This window comes from Salvelinus sp. IW2-2015, unplaced genomic scaffold, assembly GCF_002910315.2.
Source record: "Salvelinus sp. IW2-2015 unplaced genomic scaffold, ASM291031v2 Un_scaffold2093, whole genome shotgun sequence".
Lineage (NCBI taxonomy): Eukaryota > Metazoa > Chordata > Actinopteri > Salmoniformes > Salmonidae > Salvelinus > Salvelinus sp. IW2-2015.
Window position 1 is genome coordinate 1 of NW_019943432.1, and position 17,489 is coordinate 17,489.

Sequence of the window (17,489 nt, forward strand, 5' to 3'; positions counted from 1 at the left end):
TTTGAAAACATGAGGTAAGAATGCGTTGTTCTGCATTTGCATTGAAAACAAAAAAAAGGGTAACATGAAAAATCCTTAGGCTTTCTAATTGAATTCTTGATGCTGGTTTCTTTTTAGATATTGTAATTTGAGCATTTGACACAACCCAGTCGGTCATTGAGTGTTATGCTGTCGCCAATCAGTAATCTCCAAATTGTGTACGGCAGGCAGTTTGAATACTCAGACTCCAAGGTTCCGAGCACATGGATCGAGCCAATGAGAACCTACGAATTGCAGGCTCTGTTTCAGTTCAGGTACGTGTACTATGTGCTCATGATGTTTACTTTGCCATTATTCTCAGAGTTGAAAAACAAACTGGTCACACTTGACTTTAAACCAGGAAAATGTGTAATAGTTATTCAAATTTGTACTGGGCTACTGGAATAAAAGAGGGTAATTCATGCTTAACTTTTTGTTTACGGGGAGATAGTTGTACAACATGTTCCCCTGGCTGGGCCCTTGGCTGAAAAGCAGGAAGCTTTTGTTGAAGAATATTGAGAACAACAAGAAGGAGATGGGGGAGCTGGTGAGGGGGCTGAAGGAAACTCTCAACCCTCAAATGTGTAGAGGCTTTGTGGACTCGTTCCTCATCCGAAAGCAGACCCTGGAGGTATGAAATCTCACTACAGTTAAAAATCATCTCAATTAAAAACAACAAGATGACAAATGTAAAAAATGACGGTGTCCGTAAAATGTATRTAGGTTCAGAACTTGTAAAACAGCACAGTTAGAAATATATGGCAAATAGAAATCAAGCTGAATGATCTTCAGAGATAGATCGGTGGGGTTGAGGGTAGCTGAAGGATGGGATTAAATACAAACAAAAGATAACTTTTGTAAAATGTATATAGTGTGTATTAGCTGGAAGTAGAAGCCTAAGTGTTGTTGTCCATTAGTTTACTGCAATTAGGGGAGGGGTGGAAGTGTTAGTGAAAAATAATAAAGGTAAATATATTTAAACTCTCAATTCAATTTCAATTCAAGGGCTTTATTGGCATGGGAAACATGTTAACATTKCCAAAGGTCACAAATAAAACAGGTCACAAATATTGCTGCTGTGATGGCACACTGGTATTTTGGGAGGCCAAATAAAACCACCTGCAGGCCAAATTTGGGCACGGGCTGCCAGATGGGGAAACGTTACATAGACTGACCAGGTAAATCCAGCTGAAAGCGATGATGTCACTTGTTAAATCCACTTCGATCAATGTAGATGAAGGGGAGGAGACATGTTAAAGAAGGATTTTTGAGCTTTGAGACATGGATTGTCTGTGTGCCATTATTTGTACTATTTTCTACATTGTAGAATAATAGAAGACATCAAAACGATGAAATAACACATATGGAATCATTTAGTAACCAAAAAATTGTAAAACAAATCAACATTTATTTTAGATTATTCAAAGTATTCACGCTTTACCTTTGACAGCTTTTGCACACTCTTGGCATTCTCTCAACCAGCTTCATGAGGTAGTCACCTGGAATGTACTTCAATTAACATGTGTGCCTTAAAAGTATTTGTGGAATTTCTTTCCTTAATGCGTTTGAGCCAATCAGTTGTGTTGTGACAGGGTAGGGGTGGTATAAAAAAGATAGCCCTATTTGGTAAAAGACCAAGTCCCTATTATGTCAAGAACAGCTCAAATAAGCAAAGAGAAACGACAGTCCATTACTTCTAGACATGAAGGTCAGTCAATCCGGAACATTTCAAGAACTTTGAACGTTTCTTCAAGTGCAGTCACAAAAACCATCAAGCACTATGATGTAATTGGCTCTCATGAGGACTGCACAGTAAAGGATGACCCAGACTTACCTCTGCAGCAGAGGATAAGTTCATTAGTTACCAGCCTCAGAAATTGCAGCCCAAATAATTGCTTCAGAGTTCAAGTAAGACACATCAAAATCAACTGTTTAGAGGAGACTGCGTGAATGAGGCTTTCATGGTCGAATTGCTGCAAAGAAACTACTAAAAGACACCAATAAGAAAAAGAGACTTGCTTGGGCCAAGAAACACGAGCAATGGACATTAGACCGGTGGAAATCTGTCCTTTAGTCCGAGTCCAAATTTGAGATTTTTGGTTCCAACCGATGTGTCTAATTGAGATGCAGAGTAGGTGATGTGTGGTTCCCACCGAAAGGCATGGAGGAGGTGTGGGGCTTTGCTGGTGACACTGTCAGTCATTTATTTAGAATTCAAGGCACACTTAACCAACATGTGTTGTATTTCGTAATTTTGATGTCTTCACTATTAGTCTACAATGTAGAAAAAAATTCAAATAAAGAAAAACCACTGGATGAGTGTCCAAACTTGTGTGTATACATACAGTTGAAGTAGCTGTATACACTTTAGCCAATACTTTCACAATTCCTGACATTTAATACTGGTAAAAATCATGTCTTAGGTTAGTTAGGATCCACACTATCTTTTTTTAAGAATGTGAAATGTCAGGAATAATAGTAGAGTGCTTTTATTCTTTTCATCACATTCCCAGTGGGCCAAAAGTTTACGTACACTCAATTAGTATTTGGGTAGCATTGCCTTTAAATTGTTTAACTTGGGTCAAACATTTTGGGTAGCCTACTACGAGCTTCCACAATAAGTGGGTGAATTTTGGCCCATTCCTCCTGAACAGAGCTTGGTGTAACTGAGTCAGGTTTGTAGGCCTCCTTGCTCGCACACAGCTTTTTCAGTTCTGCGCCACACATTTTCTATGGGATTGAGGTCAGGGCTTTGTGATGCAATCCAATACCCTTGACTTTGTTGGCCATTTTGCCACAACTTCAGAAGTATGCTGGGTTCATTGTCCATTTGGAAGACCATTTGCGACCAAGCTTGAACTTTCCTGACTGAATGTCTTGATGTTTGCTTCAATATATCCACTAGCTCATGAGGAAATGATATTATCTATTTTTGAAGTGCACAGTCCTCCTGCAGCAATGCACCCCCAAACATGACGCTGCCACCCCCGTGCTTCACGGTTTGGATAGTGTTCTTCGGCTTGCAAGCCTCCCTTTTTCCTCCAAACATAACGATGGTCATTATGGTCAAACTGTCTATTTTTGTTTTCATCAGACCAGTTGGACATTAATCAAAAAATTACAATCTTTCCCCATGTGCAGTTTGCAAACCGTAGTCGGGCTTTTATAGTGGCGGTTTTGGACCAGTGGTTCTTCCTTGCTGCGACGGTCCTTTTCAGGTTACATCGATATAGGACTCTTTTTACTGTGGATATTGATACTTTTCTACCAATTTTCCTCCAGCATATTCACAAGGTCCTTTGCTGTTCTGGGATTGATTTGCACTTTTCGACCAAACTACGTTCATCTCTGAGACAGAACGTGTCTTCTTGAGCGGTATGGCTGTTACGTAGTCCCATGGTGTTTATACATGCGTTCTATTGTTTGTACAGATGAACGTGGTACCTTCAGGTGTTTGAAATTTCTCCCAAGGATGACCAGACTTGTGGAGTTCTACAATTTTTTTTCTGAGGTCTTGGCTGATTCTTTTGATTTTCCCATGATGTCAAGCAAAGGTAGGCCTTGAAATAACTGCTCAAAAAAATAAAGGGAACACTAAAATAACACATCCTAGATCTGAATGAAATATTCTTATTAAATACTTTTTCTTTACATAGTTGAATGTGCTGACAAAATCCACAAATTATCAATGGAAATCAAATTTATCAACCATGGAGGTTGGATTTGGAGTCACACTCAAAATTAAAGGGAAAACACACTACAGGCTGATCCAACTTTGATGTAATGTTCGTCTCCAGACCTCTGGTCACGTCTGTCACATGTGCTCAGTGTGAACCTGCTTTCATCTGTGAAGAGCACAGGGCGCCAGTGCGAATTTGCCAATCTTGGTTGTTCTCTGGCAAATGCCAAACGTCCTGCACGGTGTTGGGCTGTAAGCACAACCCCACTGTGGACCGCCGGCCTCATGGAGTCTGTTTCTGACCGTTTGAGCGGACACATGCACATTGTGGCCTGCTGGAGGTCATTTGGCAGGGCTCTGCAGTGCTCCTCCTGCTCCTCCTTGCCCCAAAAAGGCCGGAGTTAGCGGTCCTGCTGCTGGGTTGTTGCCCTCCTACGGCTCCTCCACGTCCCTGATGTACTGGCCTGTCTCCTGGTAGCGCCTCCATGCTTTGGACACTCGCTGACAGACACAGCAAACCTTCTTGCGACAGCTTCGCATTGATGTGCCATCCTGGATGAACTGCACTACCTGAGCCACTTGTGTGGGTTGTAGACTCCGTCTCATCCTACCACTAGAGTGAAAGCACCCGCAGCATTCAAAAGTGACCAAAACATCAGCCAGGAAGCATAGGAACTGAGAAGTTGGTCTGTGGTCACCACCTGCAGAACCGCTCCTTATTGGGGGTGTCTTGCTAATTGCCTATAATTCCACCTGTTTCTATTCATTTGCACAACAGCATGTGAATTTATTGTCAATCAGTGTTGCTTCCTAAGTGGACAGTTTGATTTCACAGAAGTGTGATTGACTTGGAGTTACATTGTGTTTTAAGTGTTCCCTCTATTTTTTTGAGCAGTGTATATAACACAGTGGATTCAGACCCCTTCCTTTTTTCCACATTTTGTTACGTTACAGCCTTATTCTAAAATGGATTACATGTATATTTTTCTTGATCAATCTACACACAATAACCCATAATGACAAAGCGAAAAACAGGTTTTTCAAAAAAAATTATCGACAGCATGTGAACGGTCCCACAAGACGACCAGTTGGCTCCATCATTTCTTAAATGGAAGAAGTTTGGAACCACCAAGCTCTTACTAGAGCTGGCTGCCCGGACAACATGAGCAATCAGGGAGAAGGGCCTTGGTCAGGAAGGTGACCAAGAACCAATGGTCATTCTGACAAAGCTCAGAGTTTCTCTTTGGAGTTGGGAGAATTTTCCAGAGACAACCATCTCTGCAGCACTCCACCAATCAGGCCTTTATGGTAGAGCGGCCAGATGGAAGCCACTCCAGTAAAAGGCACATGACAGCCCGCTTGGAGTTTGCCAAGACACTAAAGGACTCTGACCACGAGAAACAAGATTCTCTGGTCTGATGAAACCAAGATTGAACTCTTTGGCCTGAATGCCAAGCATCACGTCTGGAGGAAACCTGGCACCATCCTACAGTGAAGAATGGTGGTGCAGCATCATGCTGTAGGGATGTTTTTCAGCGGCAGGGAGACTAGTCAGGATCGAGGCAAAGAAAAACGGAGCAAAGCACAGATATCCTTGATGAAAACCTGCTCCAGAGCGCTCAGGACCTCAGTGGGGCAAAGGTTTACTTCCACAGACAACAGCCAGGACACACAGCCAAGACACGCAGGAGTGGCTTTGGGACAAGTCTCTGAATGTCTTGAGTGCCCAGCAGAGCCCAGATTTGAACCCATTGAACATCTCGGCGAGACCTGAAAATGCTGTGCAGAGGCACTCCCATCCAACGTGACAGAGCTTGAGAGGACTGCAGAGAGAATGGGGAAAAACTCCCCAAACACAGGTGTGCCAAGCTTGTAGCGTCATACTCAAGAATGAGGCTATTATCACTGCCAAGGTGCTTCAAGTACTGAGTAAATGGTCTGAACTTATATAAATATGATATTTCAGTTTATTTTATACATTTGTAAAAATGTATAAACCTGTTTTTGCTTTGTATTAATATTAAGCTGATCTACCCCCCACCTAATTTTTTAATAAAATGACTTGCAAGTAGGATTTAGTGTGCATTGAGAAATATGTAAATGCTCATAAAGAAAAAATATAGGAGTGATTGTGCTGAAATAGCATTGGGCCCTGCTGCAGGGTATACTGTACACTGAGTGTACAAAACATTAGGAACATCTCCCCTTTTGCCCTCAGAACAGGCTTATTTGTTGGGGCATGGAATCTACAAGGTGTCAAGCATTCCACAGGGATACTGGCCATGTTGACTTCAATGCTTCCCACAGTTGTTTCAAGTTGGCTGGATGTCCTTTGGGTGGTGGAACATTCTTGATACACCGGGAAACTGTTGAGCGTGAAAAACCCAGCAGTGTCGCAGTTCTTGACACTCAAACAGGTGCGCCTGGCACCTACTGTACTACCATACCCCATTCAAAGGCACTTAAATCTTTTGTCTTGCCCATTCACACACAATCCATGTCCCCATTGTCTCAAGGCTTAAAAATCCTTCTTAAACCTTTCTCCTCCCCTTCATCTACACTGATTGAAGTGGATTTAACAAGTGATATCAATAAGGGATCATAGCTTTCACCTGAATTAACCTGGTCAGTTTATGTAAGGTTTCCCCAACTGGCAGCCGCAGTCCGAATTTGGTGGTTTTACTTGGTCCCTAGGTTTTTGGAATTTAAAACTTTTTTTTTTTTTTTTTACACAAACTGTAAACACCAGGAAATCGGCTCTAACTGATATCATTTTGGAAATGTGCTCCAAGTATTCCCACACATGAGAGACACGTGATTTCAACAACTTTGAGAAATTCACAACTTTGAGAAATTATTGTTTTAGTCATATTATCTCGTGGTCAATTTGCAGTCTACAAATGTATATGTAATTATATTCCAGCCATCCGTTCAGGGGAATAKAWWWWTWWAAATATCCGCCTGCGGGTGAATCTAGTTGATGATCCCTGGTCTATGCKATGGAAACAAATATTCTCCCCTTTTTTAAAATGCCTTTTCTGTGTTTTTCTGTCTGTATAAGGAATCTGGCAACAAGAACTCTCACTACCATGACAACAACCTGATATCCTCTGTGAGAAACATGTTTTCTAATGGTACTAACACCACAGGGACAACCCTATGCTGGGCTTTGATGCTAATGGCCAAGTACCCTCTTATACAGGGTAAGTATCAATGTGTACACACACACACACCATTGTACAGACATTGCTACACGTGATTGTAGTAATGCAACACAACCAAGGTGTTACTTGCTGTGAACATTTCCCACTTGAACCACAGGCCAGTTTATAGTTTGTTTCAATTGCTTGAACACTGAATGAAGCTGTAGTCCACACATATATATATATATATATAATGGAGTTGTAATAAAGGATAGCCATAGTGGACAACAGGTTCTTAACTTGAGAGGGAGAGCAGTGGAGCGAAAACCCAGAAGGAAGCAGTGATCGGTGTAGAATACACAATTATAATCTTTATTCTAATAATAAATAATTTTTAAAAAACTAGTCTACAAAGTATTTATAAATATTCTCAAAAAAATCCACTTGCAAAAACAACATCCTTCCATGTTGATCAGATACACTTTCCCCACCGTCCATTTTGCTCCAACCTTCCAGCTTGGACGGGTGTATATTTTGTGTGCAGTTTTTTTCTAATTCGTGTATAAGCATTTTATTTGGAACAATGTTTTAGATTTTCAAAACAGTGTACACAAGACACAGTACRGTTTTTCATAACACTAAATGCATTTTCTAAATGTACACTGAACAAAAATATGAACGCAACAATTTCTACAGGCTGTTATAACCTTCCCAGGGACTGCGGTTGAAAATTAGCCGGCTGGCTAAAACCGGCACTTTTACTGAAACGTTGATTAATGTGCACTGTCCCTGTAAAAATAAACTCAAACTCTACGATTTTACTGAGTTACAGRTCATATAAGGAAATCATTCAATTGAGAAACATCTATGGATTTCACATGACTGGGAATACAGATATGCATCTGTTGGTCAGAGACCTTAAAMGTAGGGGCAGTATCTGGTGMGACCACCATTTCCCTCATGCAGTGCAACACATCTCCTTCACATAGAGTTGATCAGGCTGTTGATTGTGGCCTGTCGAATGTTGTCCCACTCCTCTTCGATGGCTGTGTGAAGTTGATAGCGTGTTCTAGTTCCTGCCAATACCTATCGTACACGTCGATCCAGAGCATCCCAAACATGCTCAATATGTGACATGTCTGAGTATGTAGGCCATGGAAGAACTGGGACATCAGCTACCAAACATCTGTTGTGTACAGCATGTAAAACGAAACTAAATCAGTACTCCCATAATGATGTCTTTTACCATTTAACATGTAAACTCTTTGTACAGTGACTGGTTTTACAGTACTTCAGTCACAATTGCACTTTCAACATCTCTTCTCTTTGATTTATCTTTACTGKATTGTAACCGTTACAATATACACCACCGAACACTTTTGCAATTCTAAACAGTATCAAATTTAGTTTAGTGAATTTCTTCCTGCATTAGTATTAATCGCTAATTGAGAGAAGAATACAGCTAATGGCAACCCACATTGTGCACAGCTGCTCCCTCCCTCCTGCGATCAGCGTCCCTGGTCTACTCTCCACCAGTCCTGGCAACCCACATTGTGCATAGCTGCTCCCATCGTTAAGCCCACCTGGACTTCATCACCAGCCTGATTTACTCTCCCTTAAAGCCCTCACCAACCCCAGTCATCAGGCAGTACTGACTCTGTTTTCATGTCCTGATGCGTCTCTTGTTTTGTATTCGCTATGTTCGTTATTATTAAAATCACCATCTGCACTTGACTTGGTGTTACAGTTAGTATTTGTTGAGACATTATGCAATGAATGTTGAGATTACCATCTTGTTCTATGACAAATTATACTGTTTTGATAGTTACTTAATTTAGTGACAGGTTTTGATCGGGTTAGTGCATTTTGCTAGGGAAATGTGTTTTGGCAAACACTTGTTTGCGTTATCCCTGTTTTTAGGGAAGTGTTCAAACAATTCAGACACTAACAGTTTTGTTGGACATGATTTACACAATTTACTTATTGTGTAGCTGTTGTCTACTGTTTTGCAAAAAGGGTCTTGTGTACAATTGGGACTACTGTTTAACAAAAAGGTGTTATGCATTTAGTGTGATCTGTGCAGAAAAGGTAACTATTTTGGTACGTAGGTTAAGGTATCATTCCCAGCTTCAGTTATTAAGCCATCTTGGAAAAATTATAAAATGTCCAGGGTAAAGATTAAMATGACATTTTCTGWGGTCAGTAACTTTGGCCCTCCCTCCTATCTGTCTCAGACCGGGTCCAAGAGGAGATCAGCAGCATCATAGGAAGTCGTCAGCCCTTAGCAGAGGACAGGAAGAACCTGCCCTACACTGATGCAGTGATCCATGAGACCCAGCGACTGGCCAACGTTTTACCCATTGCCATCCCTCACACCACCAGCCGAGACATCACCTTCCAGGGATATTTCATCAAGAAGGGGACGCTTGTGTTTCCTCTACTGACGTCTGTCCTACAAGATGGAAGCGAGTGGGAGAGCCCACACACCTTTAACCCCGCCCACTTTCTGGATGAGGAAGGTCGATTCGCCAAGAGGGATGCCTTCATGCCCTTCTCTGCAGGTGAGTTCCACTTTCTGTATCCATACTGACTGGGTAAGTGAATCCTTCTATGGCACTCTAAAATTAAGAGTTTGGGGAATTGCTTTGAACCAGGGAGAGTTTATGGTATAAAATGTGTACAATTTGACATTTATGTGAACTATAGGAAATGTATGTAGACCTAATTGTCATATGTTGTCTTCCTCATTTGATCTTCTTCCAGGTCGTAGGGTGTGTCTGGGGGAGGGTCTGGCCAGGATGGCGCTCTTCCTCTTCTTCACCTCCCTCCTGCAGCGCTTTCATTTCTCTCCTCCTCCTGGAGTAACAGAGGATGATCTGGACCTCACACCGGCCGTGGGGTTGACCCTCAATCCTTCACCTCACCAGCTGTGTGCTGTGAGCCGGGTCTGAGATGAGACCAGTCCCTCAATGGTTTTGGTTTAATTTGATTGCTCTACATTCCAACAATGTAATTGATTGATACAAAGCACCACTATTATGTATGTACAGAATGCTTGTTGTTTTTGCTTGCTGTCCTGCCTTGTCTGGGACTGGACAGCTGTTGCTAAGTAAAGTCAATCAGTTTTCTAGCTAATGTTATCAGTAGTTGATATACCTACCCTTGTGGGCATGTTTTTATATGACTAGCAAGCATACTTAGCCATATCTGCTAGCTAGAACAAATAACTACCACTAACTAGCTAGCTCCAGCAGGAGTGGAAGTTCAGCTGCCTACTTTCCCTCCATTAGTGGTTCCAGTTGTTGGAGACTTGAAACAAAAAGACAGCATTTACACAGGAAACCCAATTTGGATCTTTTTTCACTGTTTAGTCTTTTGACCAACCAGATCAGCTCTTTTGCCTACAATTGGACAAAAGACCAGAATTGGGCTGCCTGTGTAAATGCAGCTTTTTGGTCTCACTAAAAGTTGTTTAACCTGTTCGCTAGCTGGTGGCTAGTTTAAGNACCCAATTTGGATATTTTTTCACTGTTTAGTCTTTTGACCAACCAGATCAGCTCTTTTGCCTACAATTGGACAAAAGACCAGAATTGGGCTGCCTGTGTAAATGCAGCTTTTTGGTCTCACTAAAAGTTGTTTAACCTGTTCGCTAGCTGGTGGCTAGTTTAAGCTACTCCTTGTCCATTGATGTTAGCTAGTGGTTAGCTCTAGCCACATTAGCTACTGTACTAATAACTATTTACATTWTATATGCACGAAAATCCATTTTATTGCACCTTTTAAGCTTTCTTGTCCTATTCAAACGGGCCTACCAAAGGTACATAACACTAACTGTGTCAGTTATTGATAACAGCTAGATGTTAACACTAACAGTATGTTATTGATAACAGCTAGATGATTGACTCTGCTAAGCTTGGATACACCCAAAGATAAATAAGCTAAGACGTAGGCTTCTGATTAGCCTTTGACTATTTGATTAGTAGCGTGTCAGAGAGCTCCATATGTATTGCTAATCAATAAACCCGTTGATGAGTGTGCTTGACATCGGCACCAGTTCGTCAAATTTTGGTCCATTTTGTCAACTTTGAGTCGGTTTGGAATAGAATAGATTTTGAATTACTGTCTGTGCTCAGTGGGAACCAYTCACTGTGCAGCAATGTAGAACATTCAACTAAAACGTTAAATAAAGGCTTAAAGTGGAACTGACAGCATTTTAGCAACATGAAGTGGTATTAACATTTGTTCATATACACCCCCAGGAAGAGTGACACCTTTTCATTTATATCTAAGTGCTCACTTGTCTGAAGATATGGTCATTTGTCATAAATTGATAAAATGTTTGGGAATGACGTATAGTAAGGCATTTGTGAACATTCTATAGCAATATAAAGCAGCCGTGCGTTTGCACAATGAATAGACACTGCGTTAACAGACCAAATTAAATGTAACCATACTTTAAAAGTAATATATTTAAGCAATAAGGCACGAGGGGGTGGTATACCACGGCTAAGGGCTGTTCTTATGCACGACGCATCACGGAGTGCATGGACACAGTCCTTAACCGTGGTATATTGGCCATATACCACAAATCCCCAAAGTGCCTTATTGCTATTATAAACTGGTTACCGACGTAATTAGAGCAGTAAAAATGTTTTGTCATACCTATGGTATACCACGGCTGTCAGCCAATCGGCATTCAGGGCTCGAACCACCCAGTTTATAACATCAATTATACTATTTATTTGCTGCGGGTGATTCTTTGATCCACCTCTACACAGACAACACCATTCTGTATACATATGGCCCTTTGGACACCGTTAACAAACCTTCAAACGAGCTTCAATGCCATACAACACTCCTTCCGTGGCCTCCAACTGCTCTTAAATGCTAGTAAAACGAAATGCATGCTCTTCAACCGATGCTCTTCAACCGATCGCTGCCCGCCCGTCCAGCATCACTACTCTGGACAGTTCTGACTTGACAGTTCTGAATATGTGGACAACTATAAATACCTAGGTGTCTGGCTAGACTGTAAACTCTCCTTCCAGACTCATACTAAGCATTTCCAATCCAAAGTTAAATCTGGAATCAGCTTCCTTCACTCATGCTGCCAAACATACCCTCGTAACCGGACTATCCTACCGATCCTTGACTTCGGCGACGTCATTTACAAAATAGCCTCCAACACTACTTAGGCTACATCCAGTTTGCTATCACAGTGCCATCGGTTTGTCACCAAAGCCCCATACTACCCACCACTGCGATCTGTATGCTCTCGTTGGCTGGTTCTCATACATATTCGTCGCCAAACTCACTGGCTCCTGGTCATCTACAAGTCTTTGCTAGTAAAGATCTGCCTTTCTCAGCTCACTGTCACCATAGCAACACCCACTCGTAGCACCCGCTCCAGCAGGTATATTCCACTGGTCATCCCCAAAGCCAACACTGGCTGCACTTAACTGCATTTGAAAAATCTATCTAATTGGATTAATTTGATACCTCCTTTGCTTTCTCATTTTGGCCTTCCTCTTTTTTTGTGTTGATTCATTGCTGATTTAAATCCGTAATTTTCTCTTCTTGACTACTCAAGTTTTTTGGCTTTGTCTCTTGTTAGCTAGCTCAACTGTTGCTTTAAACGACGCACAAAACAACCTTTGGTGTGTATTTGCACAATGAATCCCAGAATGCATTTTATTATCTTAACATGGTTTTGAAGCTATTGAATAATATGAGTTATTTAGCTAATTAATTAGATTTGTCATCAATACACTAAAATATCATACTGATTTATGTAGTGGAAAAAAATGTTTTGTTGGTGTAACATCTTTGGCATTTTATCATATAGCCTACATTAAAGAAAGATCTTGTTGTCAAACCATAGACATGATGGACCCGCGTCAACAATTAATACTTGGGCGTTGGTGGAGTTATTCAGATCCGGGCCCATCACTGGCCCATGTTTTGTGGCCCTGGTACGACCGCACCAGCTGAAGCTACGCCACTGGCCACCAGTCTGCTTGCAGTTGTCAGTCACCATCAGGTATGTGGATGATCAGGGCTATATTCAGGAACGTTTGTTGGGCTACTTTGATGTGTCAAGTGGAACGAGATGCGCAGTCTGTGTTTGACTTTATGAATGTTGAGATGTCTGAGTTTAACTTCATAGAGAAACTCGTCCAAACCTACGATGGCACAGCTGTAATGGAACGTATCTGCTATTTGTATTTACAGTCCCCTCATGTTTCCTGATTTAAGAGGTGATGACTACTCCACTAACATTGTCAACTTTCTCCTGACATGAACTGAAGCCACAACGTCTCATGTGCCATCTCATCCACTGGCACATTGAATGTTTCCCTTCCAAGCACAGTGAGTACCCCTATCAATTTTCTCTCATTATTGTATGTAGAGTCAATCGCATACACAATCACATTATTACACATTTTTTACTCCTTGCTTGGACTAACTCATTCTTAGCTCTTGTCTAACTGTAGTGTCTTGTGTTATTGTTTTTTTATCTTCCCAGTAAAATCCTGTCCTGCACTGGTCAAGCCTCTGAACACCTCAACCCATGCCACATACCCTCATTCAATCACTGCTGTGATCCCTTTTCAACACTGTGTGTAGCCCTCTCAGTCCCCGTAATATTGTACTATAAATGTCTTTATTACATTGATGATTTTTGAAATGCACTTTGGTCTCCATGCGTTCCGCACCTATACCGTGGGTCTCCCATCCTCCTCAATTTTAAGTCACCAGCCTCCACTGGTGCCATGGGATCTTTAGTGACCACAGTCAGGACACACGTTTTATGTCCCATCCGAAAGACTGCACCCTACACAGGGCAACGTCCCCAATCACTGGCCTGTGACATATTTTGTTAGACCAGAGGAAAGGGTGCCCCCTACTGGCCCTCTAACACCACTTCCAGCAGCATCTGGTCTCCCATCCAAGTCCAACCCTGCTTAGCTTCAGAAGCAAGCCAGCAGTGGGATGCAGGGTGGTGTGCTGCTCCTATGACTGAACCCTTTCGGCCGTAGACCTATGTGATTTCATTGACCTACAAACAGTAGTATGTTGTCACCCATTCTATCTTGAATAAGAACATTATCAATGAGATCACCAGGTATCATTGGGCTGTAATTGCTAAAATGGCACATTTTTTAACCGAGCCTGGTCAAGAATCCACTTTTCTAGTTTGAATCACATGGCTTATGGAATCCAGGCAGTAGGCCTCATGCTTATTTTCCTTTTCCTWTTTTWATCACAGGTACAGCATTTGACACCACTCAGCCTCTGAATTACGCCATCTCCAACATAATCTTGGCCATTGTCTATGGCAGCAGGTTTGAATACACTGACCCCGTATTTACAGGCATGGCGGTTAGCGCCAATGAGACTTCACTCCTTACAGGCTGCYCATCAATTCAGGTACATTCTGCTCATTCAGTCCACTCTGATTTTACTCTACTTTCRCAATAGATAATGACAGTCTTGGTGCAATCAATACAACTAGGAAATAAAACACTAGTTAGACAGCTGCTTCTAACCAAAACATCAWGCTCCATTTGGAAAATACATGAGTCAACCATAGAGTTGGATAGAGGGCTCTTTGCCATAATGGCTTGCCACAAAGCCTGTTTTAGCATGGGCAATGGCATTGAGGACATTCACCCTTTTGAAGTAGTCATGTGGGTGGGACTTGCTATGGGTTAGGAGGGATCACAGAATTCRATCCAGYTCAGCAGGAGGGATCAGCCAACTAATTATACTACTGAGCAAACATTCCATAACTGCAGGTAGCAGTAAATCACCAACCTTGGCTTTATGCCTGTTCAGACAACTTACTCCAGATGCAAGTAAAGAAAAAAGAGTGAACCTTTATTTTACTAGGCAAGTCAGTTAAGAACACATTCTTATTTACAATGTCGGCCTATAGAATGACATTTTTACCTTGTCAGCTCGGGCATTCGTTCCATCAACCATTCATTTACTGGCCCAATGCTCTAACCACTAGGCTACCTGCTGCCACTTACAGTTTCTTACTGACGGTCAATAAACGTTTTAATTAATGCTACTTTAAAATAGTAAATCCTCAATGGCACTGCCATGCTAAAACAGGTTTGTAGCATGTGAGCCGTCTATCAAGTCTATGGAGCCAACTGAATCAGAGTACAACTTCCTGTTTCTTTTGCAAGTACCATTTTCTTGGTCCTAGAGTCATGAATAGTTCAGAGTACATCAAGGGGAGTTACTGCTTTCAATAAATGTACACAATTTGGCTAAACTTGTTAATCAATCAATTTTATTTTATATAGCCTTCGTACATCAGCTAATATCTCGAAGTGCTGTACAGACACCCAGCCTAAAACCCCAAACAGCTAGTAATGCAGGTGTAGAAGCACAGTGGCTAGGAAAAACTCCCTAGAAAGGCCAAACCTAGGAAGAAACCTAGAGAGGAACCAGGCTATGAGGGGTGGCCAGTCCTCTTCTGGCTGTGCCGGGTGGAGATTAAAGATTAGAGATTTTCAGTTAAGAGATTTATCAGCATGACAATATTCTATATTTCCATGTAGTAATAGTTATATACATGCAATAATAGTATACAGTGCCCTCCATAATTATTTAGGACAGTGAAGCATGTTTTCCTTTTGGCTCTATTCTTTTGGCTCAAAGTTTGGATTTTAATCAATTACTATGAGGTTAAAGTGCAGACTGTCATCCTTAAATTTTTGGGTATTTTATTAATATCAGGTGAACCATTTAGAAATTACAGCATTTTTTGTACCCATTTTAGGGGACCAAAAGATTGCGAGAAATTCACTTGTGTAGTTAAAAAGTCAAATATTTGGGGTTCCAGCAGGCCACAAATGTGCATGTCTGCTCAAACGGTCAGAACAGACTCCATGAGGGTGGACTCCATTTGTGGCCTGCTGGAGGTCATTTTGCAGGGCGCTGGCAGTGCACCTCCTTGCACAAAGGCGGAGGTAGCGGTCCTGCTGCTGGGTTGTTGCCCTCCTACGGCCTCCTCCACGTCTCCTGATGTACTGGCCTGTCTCCTGGTAGCGCCTCCATGCTCTGGACACTACGCTGACAGACCAGCAAACCTTTTTGCCACAGCTCGCATTGATGTGCCATCCTGGATGAACTGCACTACCTGAGCCACTTGTGTGGGTTGTAGACTCCGTCTCATGCTACCACTAGAGTGAGAGACCGCCAGCATTCAAAAGTGCCAAAACATCAGCCAGGAGCATAGGAACTGAGAAGTGGTCTGTGGTCACACCTGCAGATCACTCCTTTTTTGGGGGTGTCTTGCTAATTGCCTATAATTTCCACCTTTTGTCTATTCCATTTGCACACAAGCATGTGAAATTTCCATAACATAGTCAATCAGTGTTGCTTCCTAAGTGGACAGTTTGATTTCACAGAAGTGTGATTGACTTGGAGTTACATTGTGTTGTTTAAGTGTTCCCTTTATTTTTTTGAGCAGTGTATATATATATATATAGTGATTATTTTTCACATCTGTGTCCATATTGTATGCCAGGGGTGTCAAACTCAATCAGTGCAAGGGCCATACTGAAGAAACACATMATTTGCAGCCCAGACATTAGCCTGTTATGTTTGTTTTTACAAAGCAAACTTGCATACAACTGTGGCCCAAACCCAAGGTTTTATTAGAAACAATATGTCCCTCTAATGTCCACTTATGTACATAGGTTGCTGTCTATAGGCCTATCATCAACCAATATTTCTCAAATCCTTTCGGGCTGAATTCCAGCTAAACTTGGACAGCTAGGCCTCCTAACTACTTACAGAAAACATGCTTCTAATGAAGAGCTAGAAATATCCATAAAATACTGAAATATATAAGGTCATTTTGTCAAACTTGTGAGGATCTCCATGGTCATTAGTTKCTCATTCAAAAAAAGGTGCTGCTACTTCACTCAATCCGTTTCAAAAGTATCCCATCCTAACTGTTTTACATTCCCTGAGACCATTGGTGGAAAAAGTAACCAATTCATTCTTGAGTAAAAGTAAAGATACTTGAAAAGAAAATTACTGAAGTGAAAGTCACCCAGTAATGTTACTTGAGTAAAAGTCTAAAAGTATTTGGTTTTAAAATGTACTTATGTATTAAAAGTAAACGTATAAATCATTTAAAATGTATTACATTAACCAGACAACACTATGCTTCAATTGCTCGTTCGGTGCAGCGGACTGCAGGGGTATAGTGCTGCCAGAGCACACCAGAGTTTCGCTCAGCCACTTCTCACAAATTTTGTGAAGTTAGATGACAGCTGAATCAATGTCTTGGAAGATAACAATGATTCATTAGTATTCTATATAACATAATCAAATATAATAGTATAACTTTACTATTACCCTAAAAACACCACAATTTCATGAGATTTTAGGATGGTTAGTTATCATGCGGCCAAAAATCAACAGCACGCGCCACTAGGCAGCAAGTGGTTGGATTGAAACAAAATACAGGTAGGCTTTATAGTTAACACCATCTGCTCTAATTTGCTCACGAAACAGTAGTTCAAGAAGACCTAAATGCATATGTAAATGTTTTTATTCATTTAGGCAACATGAATAACTAACATGAATCATCCTGTCGTCCCTCATTTGGGTATTTTAAA

The 17,489-nt window shown here is 41.4% G+C and overlaps 1 protein-coding gene across 1 annotated transcript; it reads left to right on the forward strand.

Moving 5' to 3' along the window:
• The first annotated feature begins 215 nt into the window (after window positions 1-215).
• LOC112072937 (cytochrome P450 2K1-like) lies at window positions 216-10,341 on the forward strand. Its single transcript, XM_070439982.1, has 5 exons — window positions 216-293; window positions 470-649; window positions 6,759-6,900; window positions 9,075-9,401; window positions 9,604-10,341. The coding sequence occupies exons 1-5, from the start codon at window positions 243-245 to the stop codon at window positions 9,789-9,791; spliced, it is 888 nt and encodes a 295-aa protein (XP_070296083.1). The 5' UTR covers window positions 216-242; the 3' UTR covers window positions 9,792-10,341.
• Window positions 10,342-17,489: the final 7,148 nt, after the last annotated feature.